Source organism: Galeopterus variegatus, unplaced genomic scaffold (genome assembly GCF_000696425.1).
Source record: "Galeopterus variegatus unplaced genomic scaffold, G_variegatus-3.0.2 Scaffold806, whole genome shotgun sequence".
NCBI lineage: Eukaryota > Metazoa > Chordata > Mammalia > Dermoptera > Cynocephalidae > Galeopterus > Galeopterus variegatus.
Window position 1 is genome coordinate 386,581 of NW_007726917.1, and position 12,698 is coordinate 399,278.

General features: G+C 42.5%; 1 protein-coding gene across 1 annotated transcript in view; it reads left to right on the forward strand.

Moving 5' to 3' along the window:
- Positions 1–326: 326 nt before the first annotated feature.
- WDR82 (WD repeat domain 82) overlaps positions 327–12,698 on the forward strand; it is an 18,872-nt gene continuing 6,500 nt past the window's right edge. The window contains exons 1-3 of the mRNA XM_008572564.1: positions 327–775; positions 6,485–6,582; positions 9,393–9,459. Coding sequence (XP_008570786.1) covers positions 615–775; positions 6,485–6,582; positions 9,393–9,459 — 326 coding nt within the window. The 5' untranslated portion in view covers positions 327–614. The remainder of the gene's footprint in view (positions 776–6,484; positions 6,583–9,392; positions 9,460–12,698) is intronic.

Below are 12,698 nucleotides of genomic sequence, written 5' to 3' on the forward strand. Positions count from 1 at the left end.
TCCAGGGGCGTACGGGACCACGCAGTATCCGCTCCCACGCGGCCTGCTGTCGGGGCGCCTGCAGGGGGCACCCGAGTCCCTCTGGGATTGCGATCCCGCACAAATGCCCTCGGCTACCGGGCTCCCGTGGGCCCTGTGGGCAAGGTCGTGGGCGTCTCGTACCGTCCCTCCCAGCAGCGCACCAAGGAACTGGGGCCTTAGGCCACTCTGCCACAACACTCTTCAGCTGCCGCGCTGATGTCACCACCCCGCCTCCCCGGCTGGCGGTACGGTTCCCGCCCCGCCCCCTTTCCCGGCGTTCGCCGCGGCTGAGGCTCCTCGCCCTCGGTTTCTGCTGTCGCCCCAAGATGGCGGACACAATGAGCCGGCGCCTTGCCGGTTGGCCCTGAGGCGACTGTAAGGAGGAAACGGTCGGCAGGCCCCACAGTCCAGGCAGAAGAGCGTTGCCCGAGCAGGAGGGAGAGGAAGAGGCGACCTGACTGGCGGCCGCCCTCCCGTTCGCCACCGACGCGGCTCCCGCCCCGCCCGGATTGGCCCCTCGGCAGCCCGCCTGCTCGCCCGCCGCCGGGCCCCGCCCCGGCCCTGCTCCGCCGCTGCCTTCAGCAGCCGCCGCCATGAAGCTGACCGACAGCGTGTTGCGGAGCTTCCGCGTCGCCAAGGTGTTCCGCGAGAACTCGGACAAAATTAACTGCTTCGATTTCAGCCCCAACGGCGAGACGGTCATCTCGAGCAGCGACGACGACTCCATCGTGCTCTATGACTGCCAGGAGGGCAAGTGAGTGCGGCGGTGGCTCTGGGCCCGGGGCTGAGTTCCTCCCTCCGGTGGCCCAGCACTGGCTCCGCGGCCCGCCCTTCGTCCCGACTGCGGCCCCCAGGCAATTTTGCACCCGCTTCAGCCGGGGCCATCTCCACCCCGCAGCCGTCCAGAAGGCCTTTTTAAAAAATAATAGTAGTAGTCATAATGATAATAGTAATATTATTTGGTACGTCTTCGGTCTCCTCAGACCGCTTCTGCATCGCTTGCCAGCCCTCACTTTGACCTTGACCTTTAAACGCCCTGTCCGCCCACCAGGGGCCCCGGGTAGCTTTTTCCACTCCTCAGGCAGTCAGAGGTGCCGGTCGGCTCTGGCCTCGATGCAGAACTGCAGGGTCTGCTCTCCTGCCTCCTGCAACAGCGTCAGCTCCGTCTTCCTGCCCTCTCCGCGGTGACCTCGATTCAGCCCTGGCACTCCGCCCATCTCCTGCCCCTCAGCTTCCCGCGCGGCCTTTCTACCGTCAGGCCGCGTGGGTTGCAGTTCTTAGCTGTCAGGATTTATTTGTTATGCCTCTTCGAGCCCCCCTTTTCTTTTCTGTTCCAAGCCTTTCTCTTAGTCCCTCAGACTCGGTGCCTACCTTTGTAGTGAACTTTTTAACAACATCTAAAACTTTTCCTTTTTGCCAGACACAAACGAACTTGGCCGTCTCATCCTGACCTGAATGTTTGCTCCTGTTAGAACAAAGAAAGCATCGTAGAACAATTTCGTGCTTCTACTTATACTTTTGGGGGAGTGGGAGGGTGGTGGAGGGCGGCTGGCCCGTATTGGGATCTCTTATAGTTTTGGGGTTTTTTTTTAAATTACACTTTATGATCTACTTGGAATTATCGAAATTCCGAGTCTGACTGTGATCTTTTATGTTGCCCCAAGTTATCTGTAGACCCACCACACACAAACCTGCATCTCTTTGCATTATTTTATAAGCACAGCACTTTACTTTTCTCCCTGGGAGCCTTGTCAGTCTCATCTCACCCCTGTGGACTTGCTTCAAGTCCTTGCTAAGTAGTGAGCTCCTTTGGAACAGAAACTGGTTTAGGCTAAATTTGTTTTTGTTTTTGTTTTTTCCTATATAGGGATCTGAACCCATGGCGTTGGTGTTATCAGTACCACACTCTCCCAAGTGAGCCATGGGCCGGCCCTGGTTTAGGCTAAATTTGATTTACCCTCAGCCACCTTCCCCAAGCACGTTTGCTAATGTTTGGTTTAATTTGGTGGCTACTGGTTTTGTCAGACTTCATTTTGTTACTTAGTTCCAGATCTTTTTTTTTTTTTTTTTTTAAAGATGACCGGTAAGGGGATCTTAACCCTTGACTTGGTGTTGTCAGCACCACGCCCAGCCAGTGAGCCAACCGGCCATCCCTATATGGGATCCGAACCCCCGAGGCCTTGGTGTTAACAGCACCGCACTCTCCCAAGTGAGCCACTGGGTCGGCCCCCAGATCTTATTTTTGAAATCTTGGATTTTTCTCTACCTTTTCCATGTGTTTCTTTTGCTTTTTTTTTTTTTTTTTTTTTTTTTTTTTTTTTTTTAAGTAACTCATAGTCTTTGTTTTGGAATTTGTCTCTTCATTTGTGAATTTGATTATCTAAGGAAATGCTGTTTTGATCTTAGATATTATGGTATCTCCAATTTTCTCCCATTGGGGTTATGAGAAAGTATTATGTAACTGGCTCTGTATTTGCCTGTAGTATGTGGAAGAGTGGCCAGCAGAGGTGATCCTGGGGGAGAGGGAATTGTTAGCTGGACGGATACTTAGTTATTTGAGTAAATGTTATTCATTTAGTGGATGGGTTTTTGTCCAGGTCTAGCCACCTGAATCAATTTGGAGGAGGGAGTAACATTTAAGGGTGGGGATTGGGATTATGGAGTCCTGAAGCTAGAAGTAGTTTGAAGCTAGCTTGCTTGAAATGTTTAGTGCTTGTGCACAGATTAGAACCTGTCCCCAGAACCTGAGGTTAGAGATGCATATTCTCTTTCAAAGGAAATGAAAGTTGTCATAGCATTTCTTTAGTTTGTCTCTAAATGTGGCATAATTTCGTCTGGTTGGGAAGGATGACAGTGACATGAAGTCCTCTATTTAAAAGTAAAATGCCAATTTTATGTAATAATGCAATTTATTTACTCCCTAGCATTATTACATAATTACAGACTTACAGAAAGTTACAATAGTGTTTCAAATAACTCCCATATGATCCAATAACTGGTTACATTTTGCTGCATTTGCCTTATCACTCTGTAGGTAAATATTTCTTTCTATGTATGCATTTTTTACCCCTGAACCTTTAGAGAGTAAGTTGGAGGTGTCAAGCCCCTTTATCCCTAAACACTTCAACATGGGTTTCTTAAGCACAAAGACCTTTTCTTACGTAACCAGGCACAGTTATCCAAATTAGAAAATTTAATATCGCGCCGGCCCGTGGCTCACTCGGGAGAGTGTGGTGCTGATAACGCCAAGACCACGGGTTTGGATCCCATATAGGGATGGCTGGTTTGGTCACTGGGTGAGCAAGGTGCTGACAACACCAAGTAAAGGGTTAAGATCCCCTTACCGGTCATCTTTAAAAAAAAAAAAGAAAATTTAATATTGATACTATAGGGCATGCTCTTTTGAATTTCCTGTGATCAGTTGTGACCTTGATTCATTGTGATCTGTGGTGAGGGTGTGGCCTGGTAGTTAGGAGACCTGGGTTCTAGTGTGGCCTTGTGACCAGATATGTGGCATTGATTAAATCACTTCTCTGGATATTAGACAGCCTCAGTAGCCACCATTATTCTAAGTGATAATGTGAAAGAAAATTTTGCTGCTAGAGTACGTCAGACAAACATTGGAAGAAAAGTAGTGTTTCCTTGGACGCATAGTATTTTTACTAGATGGTACTGATGTTAGAATTTGAGAGTTTGACACTGAAATGTGCGAATGAGAGGCTCTGGAATTATAAGATTTTTGTTTCATGAGCACAATATTGCATCATTAACATTTTTTAAGGTATGGGGCTGGCCAGTTAGCTCACTTGGTTAGAACACAGCCTTGTAACATCAAGATGCAGCCTTATAACACCAAGGTCACAGGATCTTGGATCCCTGTACTGGCCAGCTGCCAAAAAACCCCATTTTTTTTTTTAAGGTATGGATTTTTACACCAATTAATTTATTACATGTTTTATTTTATTTTATTTTTGTCTTTTTTTTTTTTTTTACTGACTGGTAACGGGATCGCAACCCTCGGTGTTGCGCCCGCACCCTGCTCAGCCAGTGAACGGGAACCGGTCTCCACATCGGATCTGAACCCTCGGCGGGAGCGCTGCCACGCTCCCAAGCGGCGCACTCTTCAGTGCCCCACCGGGCCAGCCCGACATGTTTTAAAACAAGCATTTTTCACCCTAACTTTTATATATTTGCAAATGTCAAAACCAAATTTTAATACCTAAAAAAAAAAAAAGAATTTGGGAGCTTGAAACTGGCTAAAACATGATTTATTTTATGCTTAGTATTTTCCAGTTTTAGAGTTCATTTAAGTTTTCTTTATAATGGACTTATCCATTGAGTGGTAGTCAGCTTGGAAGAATATAAAGGGTATTGTTTGTGATAAGTGCAAATTACTCAAAGAGAAGGCTTTAATGTTATTTTCTTTGTTCATACATGATCACCAGAATCATAGTTTGAAGAAAGAAGCTTACCAAAATATTTGGAAAAATATCGTGCATGGACTTTGTAAAAACCCCTGAAGTGGATGCGTTATATTAGGATCTTGCTTTCAAACTAAGAAATGAAATGAGGTAATACATTTCTGTTATTAGGCACAAATCTCAGGTTAGTGTTTTTGACAAATTCGAGACAAATAGGTCTTGTTTATTTATTTATTTTTTTTACTTTTTTTGTCTTTTTTACTGACTGGTAACGGGATCGCAACCCTCAGTGTCGCGCCCGTACTGGGGACCGGCAATGGGATCGCAACCCTCAAATCTCAGGTTAGTGTTTTTGACAAATTCGAGACAAATAGGTCTTGTTTATTTATTTATTTTTTTTACTTTTTTTGTCTTTTTTACTGACTGGTAACGGGATCGCAACCCTCAGTGTCGCGCCCGTACTGGGGACCGGCAATGGGATCGCAACCCTCGGTGTTGCGCCCGCACCGCACTCAACCAGTGAGTGGGAACCGGTCTCCACATAGGATCCGAACCCTTGGCGGCGCTGCGCTCCCAAGCGGCGCACTCTCCAGTGCACCACTGGGCTGGCCCAATAGGTCTTGTTTAAATGGCACCAAAAGTTGTTCATACATCACACCCTTTAACATTGGCTGTTCAAGTTCTGTCTTTACTATGATAGACAGGCTGAAATACTTGGGTACACTTTTTCCATTTGTAGAAGCAAAATCAACTATCGTTAGAGAGCAAGCACACATACACTCAGGCACAATTAGTCATTGGTGGTCACGCAATAACCCCACAGCACAACCCCGTACAGTGGACTGGACAGGGTAGCCTTTGTTGATCTTTTCAGGGGTGAGATGTTACTCTGGTAAAGATAATAATGTGGAAAATCCAGTGCATTTGTATTGAGAAGTCTTTTTTGGAAATAGATTTTACATAGGGAAGCTTCATTGACATTGAAAAAAAATTGAGAGTGAAATGACTTCTCAAGGCTACCTGCGTTATCTGATTGGTTAGCATCCAGATTCCAAGAGGATTTTACATTGAGAGGGTGAACTTTCATTTTCATAAATTGGGACTTTTGGTAAACATTGGTACAGGATTTATGAAATCCTCCTTAAGACCTAAATATAGACATTAGAGGCTTTCTTGTTTTCTGACTTGGTTCATATTGGGGAATTGTCTTGGCATTTGAATCTAGTTTTACATAGATATTTGGGGGTAAAAATTTTTTTGCCTAATGTAAGCTATATGTAACAAAGTTTTGGGTTATAAAGGATTTGCTGAGATCAGTTTTAGCTTTCTCTTCAAGGTTCTGTAGAGGAAGACGTTTAAGGTTCTTCACCAAATGAATTGGTAACCTCTAGCTTAGAAATGTGTGATTTTTACATTAAAGTAAAAACAAAAGAACCATTAACTAGTTTTGCTAAGGAAAGTTAGGCTTGCTTTCTGAAAGGCTAAGCCATGCTTTGGACCTGTAGGATAGGGAGGATGGAAATCTTCAGCAAGAGCAGGTTATATTAGGAAAGACAAGCAGTTTTGCATCTGGTTTCAGTTTTGATAAATCACTGCCTTGAAGAAAGAGCTTTTCTAAGTGAATGGCTTAAGAAGAAAATTCTGGCCTCTTGAGTTTGATGTGTTTTCATATCCCTCTTTATTGTAAGCTATGACTTGTTATTTTGTGTGCCTTTCTTCCTTCTTAAATAGATATGCTTTTCTTTTTCTCAAAGTTTACTTTTGAACAATGTATTAAAAACTGAATTGAATTTCCAGATTTACTTCTGCTTCCTACCTAACCTTGGCACCAGGTATTCAGAAGTGAAAGGCTTCTTTAGATGGCTGTTGAGTTTGGTTGATTGTTGTTTCCTCCTTCTTGAAAGAAATTTTGTTTCTTTCCAGTGTTAAAACTTACCAAGAATCCTCACCTTTGCCACATCATTCAAGTGCTTCTCTTTATATAGAAATCCAACATTTTGGTGATGGAGGATTTTGATGGTTTTCTTTCTGTTTCTCATCAGACCAAAGAGAACCCTGTACAGTAAGAAATATGGCGTGGACCTCATCAGATACACTCATGCGGCAAACACAGTTGTTTACAGCTCTAACAAAATAGATGGTAAGCAAGCCTTCTTTTTAGGAAGTTAAGGTCATGGTTGCTTTTGTTAAATAGTTCACAGGAATCTTTGTGACTTCTGCTTTGATTATAATTAGTTTAAATGTTTTCCTGTGCTGTCAGTAATGCTAATTACATTGTTATGACTAAAGGAATGCTGGAAGCAATCCACTAGCACTTTGGAGGGACTTGGAACTGAGTATGAAAAATCTCCAGTTTAGAGTGGGGAACGGAAAAAGTAAGCAAATAATTGTATTTATGCTTTGTACTTCTTGAAACTTGAAAGAATACTTTAGAACAAATAAAAGAATACTTGACACACAGCAAGTGGTAAACAACAGGATCTTACCATTCAAAATATATAGATTTGAGGGAAGTTTCCCAAAATGCTTGAGCCATAATAATTTAAGGGAGGTAGGAGTTTTTGGTGTAGGCCCAGCCTTTTCTGGTCTGTGCCATAAAGAACACTGTACTGACCTTAGTCATGTTTAATTCCAGGGACTTTTTTAAAATTTGAATTTGATCCCCTTTTTTTACTTTTATTATTTTTCGGTAGGTGGTTGGTATGGGGATCCAAACCTGTGACCTTGGTATTATAAGGTTGCACACTAGCCAACTGAGCTAACTGGCCAGCCCCTGTTTACTTTTAAATAAAACTTAACATCTTTGAAGAGTGAAGGGTTAGTTTTAGAAATTAAACATGTGAATTTCTTTCTGTAAAATGGTCTCTGTTTTTGCCTGCATTTCCCCTGGGATAAGTCCTTCTGAGTTGACAAATCATCTGGGTAATTGAGCTATAACATTTTCACATTAGGATTTTTTCTTTCCTTTTCTTTTTCTTTGTTTCTTTTTTTTTTTTTTAAAGCTTATCTCACTGGTTTATTGATTGTTTCACTTTTTGCAGCAAGATTTTTCTAATGTCATTCAACAAGGATTGCTTAGATTGCTATTTTGGCTGTGCCTATCAGAGCAGATCAGCAGAAGTCTTTTTTTTAAGACTTTTCTGCCTGTACTTAAGTTATAGTAAAAGTATATCATTTCTACTTTTCATGCTTCTATTTCAGAAGTGGTTTTCCATGTTAGCAGTGCAGTTAATGCTTTTGGACAAGAATAAAAAACATTAGGATCCCGAGGAAACATGTTAATGTGATCATCTGAATGACTGGTATATTTCTTCTGTTGGGCTGTTTTTCTGGGTGATTAAATGAGAATTCTCCAAATGTGGTACAAGATGAGGCAAATGTGTAGCACTTGCAGCTTTGCTGCCAGTCCTCTGCTGTAAGGATGTTGCCTTTCCTGTCTCAAGTGCATCCTGAAGAGCTCCTCCAACGCTTCGTTTCTTTTTGCCTGATTCCAGGCTGAGGTAGTAGTTTGTACAGTTTGAGGGTCTATGATACCACCCGGTACAGGAGATAACTGTACAGGCCACTGCCTTGCCAGGAACAGCGCGCCAGCTACTGAGTGGGGCGGAGAGGATGGCGACGCCCTGCTCATCTCTGGGAAACCAGGTAATGGGGAGGAAGTCTTTTTCTTCTTAGGGCAGGTGAGTAGTTCTTAGCACTAGAACAACCAGGAATACTTTATAGTTGTCATTTGAGAAGTTTGAAAATGTTTTTGAGGAAAACCATGTAGAGTTCAGTTATGGAGCATACAAAGAGTGCTCATTTTCCCCTCCTAGGTTAAATGCCCTCTTGTTAGAAAGTACCCTTGTGAACCATTGGGATGACTTGGTGCTTTCAACCTCTTTATTTCTGTGCTCTGTTTGTGTCCAGGATGTTCTTTCTGTGCTTTTTTTTCTACATTTAGGCACCATTTCCTATTAACTGTTTTTCAACAACAATTTTTCCTTATTCCCTGTCTTTTTAGGGGCACAGTACTTTTCTACTTTCCAATTCTATTCTTTATGGCACTTCATTCCCCTACCACTACCATCTTTTTTGTTTGTTTACTTTTTTAGTGGAATCATTTGGCTTTTGAGTATTTGTTTTATTTTCCCCAAGCACAGATCTGTATGATTATTGATTTCTTTGATATTGTCAAAATCTCACTGCTATGACTTGTTGGTATATTTCACGAGTTTGATTTTTAAATGTCTTAAGATCTTTTTCTCCCATATCTTGACATTAATTCTCTTTCCATTCTGTTTAATCTTAATGTAAGTTGTGTATCCAGTTGAACATTCACATGGGTCAGGATTGGGTCAACACACTGCTGAAGAACCTTGGACAAAAATTTGCTGCCAGGGTACAGTCTGATCTTCAGCTAAGCTTGGCTGCCCACCTCCTTGAGCTTGTTTCCTCAGCAGCCAAATGGTTTTTCTTTAAGGTTTGCCTTTCTGTGGGCACTAGCCCAATGCCTAAAACTATTGATTTTCTTTTTTTTTTCTCTTTTTGGCCAGGATACATTTGTAGGGCAAGTTGCATTGTAACTATGAAGAAGCCAAAGACTGGTAGTAAAACAATGATTTTAAATATTGCTCTATATGTTCTCATCTTAAGAACTCTGCTTTTGAGTTATATGAAATCTACGTGCCCATTCTTCAGCTGTGGAGAAGAATTATCATTACTTATTTATACCTTGCTTGGGTTATGGAAAATAATGGGTTCTTTGACCTTGTCTTTTCAAAAGGAAAAGGCAAAGTAAACTCCTTTTAAAATAGTACAATATCGGCTGGTCTGGTGCAGTGGTGTTTACAACTCTTAGATCACAACCGGTTACAGATTTCTTTGTTCCTTTTCCACTCCCACTGCTTCTCTTAACTAGTCTTAAAAAAAAAAGTACAATGTCATCATACTTTCTTTATCTTTTTACAGATACTATTCGTTACCTGTCCTTGCATGACAACAAATACATCAGATACTTTCCTGGACATAGCAAAAGGTAAGACTCAAGTGTTGCGGAAATTCTTTTAACCTGAGATTACCCAGAGAATAGAAGAATGGAGAGATTTTATCAGTGAACTGAAGCTAGTTCCTTATTGCTGTCTGGCATTCCTCTTAGTTTTCTCTTCATAACCCTTAAATAGTCAACTCTTGATTAACTGAGGTTGTGGAAGCAGGGATAGGGCTTCAGAAATAAGCCAAAATCTCAGTTAAAATATAATTAGGAAACATGTGGATTAAAGATATTCAGTGAAAACCTATGTAGTGAAACTTACATTTAGCATTTAGGAATCCAAATCTCAGCTATCCCTTAATGAAATGACCATTTGGTTTATGAGACCTTCCAATATAGTTGGCCCTCAGGTTCCTACATAAAAATGTTCCATTTGAAGATCTTTTTTTTTTCTCTCTCTCTCTTTTTTGGTGGCTGGCCGGTAAGGAGATCTGAATCTATGACCTTGGCGTTACAACACTGCACTCTCACCAACTGAGCTAACCAGCCAGCCCCCATTTGAAGATCTTAATGTAGATGCAAAAGACATAAAAAAATTATGCTTTGTTACTTTTAAACAAGAAAAAAGTCAAGAAACTTGTCTTCTTATTCTATATTGTGAAACAAGTTGATTCTGTCACCCCAACTTCCTCATTTTTTTCATCCAGTTTTTTAAGTTTTGGTTGAATGTTAAACACCTTTTTCCTTGGATAATATTTTAATCACTTGGTTTATTTCCTCCTGCTTTCATTTATTAGAGCCCTGATAGGAGATGGGCTTGAGAGCCCTTTGTTGTAAGTTGCACTTCTGATTAGGCAGGGCATTTCATGTTGCTGAAGACAGGAGGTGGCAGCTATTGATTACTGTGTAGTTCCAGACAAAAGATGGCTTATGACAAGTAGATGTTTTTTCCTGTTGTATTCAAATTAATGTTCATAGAGTACTATTTATAAGTAAGAGATGTTGCAGTTGTTTGAAATTATTTCCAATCTTCCCAACTATTCAACTTCTTGACCTGATTATTAATAGATGACTTTATCCCTGTTTTTTTGTGAAAATCAAGGCCAGCAAGATGAGTTCTTTACAACTTCTATCCCTTCCAACCTAAATGCCTCTCTTTCTTGGAACCCTTTTTTTTTTCCTTTGGTACCCTTTCCTTGAAAAAAAAAAAAGTAACCCTTCTTAACAAAACTTACATCCCTCTTTCACTTGGTATGATTCATCTCCTTAATTGGCATTTTCCTGCTGTCTACAAATTTACTTGGTCTTCCTTATCTTAAATCTACTTATTAACCCTATTACCCACTCCTTTTCACTGTCAAACTTGAAGGAATAATCTGCACTCTCCTATCTCCACCTCCTCCCACTTGTTCACTATTTAAATCACTTTTGCTCTAGTTCCAGAATTATCTATGGGGCTTTTTCCAAGCCTTTTTCCTTCCCATTTCCTGCTGCCTCTAGTCAAAATCCACTGCTTTTGCTTCTTGGTGTTCAACCTCTCAGTAAAACTTCTTTTCTCTTGGCAGCTGAGTTTTCCCATTTTGGTCCTGTTCTTGCTATTCTCAGCCTCTCTGTTTTGACTATAAAATAAACCCAGGTTCTACCCTAACTTTTTTCCCCGTCTCTTGGTATTTTCTCAACTATCTCCATCACTAATTTCATTCACCTATACTCATATGACTTCCCAAATCAGTATTTTTAGTCCATGTCTGTTACGAATTCGAGACTTATCTTCCACCTGCAGGTTTTATACACATCTATGCAGCTTTCTCTTCTGTGCCCCCACCTGACAGATTCAATATTCTGTCCGTCATTGTTATATTCCTTGGGCCAGCTCCTCTCTCTCTGCCTCATGTTTCTTCATCTCTATCTCTTTCTTTCTTTCTTTTTTTTTTTTTTTTTGTCCTTTTTGAGACCGGCCGCACTGCGCTCAGCCAGTGAGCGCTGTGAGCGCACCGGTCATCGGTCATCTCTATGTAGGATCTGAACCCGCGGTGGGAGTGCTGCCGCGCTCCCAGTGCCGCACTCTCCCGAGTGAGCCACGGGCTCAGCCCATCTCTATCTCTTTCTAATTCCTCCGACTCAAAGCATCTTTTGTCAGTTCACTCCCTTTCCCCTGTCTTTACATCAAATGAGTTGTTAAACACTCTTGATTCTACCTAGGTTTAACCTCCTATATTGCTTTCCTGTATACTCCTTTGCTTATGCCTTACCTCATTCCCTGTTAAATCCTAATTAATCTCCCCATCCCTCACCATCCTGCTTCAGTACCTCCACAGCCTCCCTCAGGAAACCTTAGTGGGTCTCCACATCTGCTTGCTCCTTTCCTTTTGAGTCATGTTCAACCCTCTCTGGCTCTGACCTGTCTTCTCAGTGTTATCTTCACCACCCCAGTTGAGGTGAACTCTGGGCTGCTTCCTGAACATGGGCCTCATGCCTTCCTGTATGGTACCTTTTGGAAAGGCATCTCCCATTGAAACTCCATCCACCTCAAATGTTGCTTCTTCCAGAAAGCCTCTCTCTGGCGCTCTCTTGGCAGTTAAGCTTCCTTAGAGTGAGAGTCTTGCTTCTCCTTGTGTTCCCTGTAATAAAAATAGTGATGGAGATAATTGAGAGAATACCAGCAGAGGGGTAAAAAAGTTAGGGTAGAACCTGTGTTTATCTTATAGTCAAAACAGAAAGGCTGAGAGTAGCAAGAACAGAACCAAAATGAGAAAAGTCAGTATAGAGCTTTGTACCAAGATAGACCACCTCTGAGCTCTTGAGCTGAATACTGTGGCTTAAAATTATATATCCATGTGCATACTGCTCACTGATTTATTGCCACCTCAGCATTCCCAGGACATTTTGCCTTTTAAGAGTATCTTTTAAAATTTTGGGCCGGCCCAGTGGCGCACTGGAGAGTGTGCCACTTGGGAGCATGGCGGCGCTCCTGCCGAGGGTTCGGATCCCATGTGGAGACCGGTTCCTGCTCGCTGGCTGAGCGTGGTGCGGGCACGACACTGAGGGTTGCGATCCCATTGCCGGTCCCCGGTACGGGCGCGACACCGAGGGTTGCGATCCCGTCACCAGTCAGTAAAAAAGACAAAAAGGAAAAAAAAAAAAGAGTATCTTTTAAAATTTTAAGTTGAAGGTACGGCCTGTGGCTCACTTTGGGAGAGTGCGGTGCTGATAACACCAAGGCCAAGAGTTCGGATCCCGGGGCCGGCCCGGTGGCGCACTGCGCTAGTGCGCCGCTTGGGAAG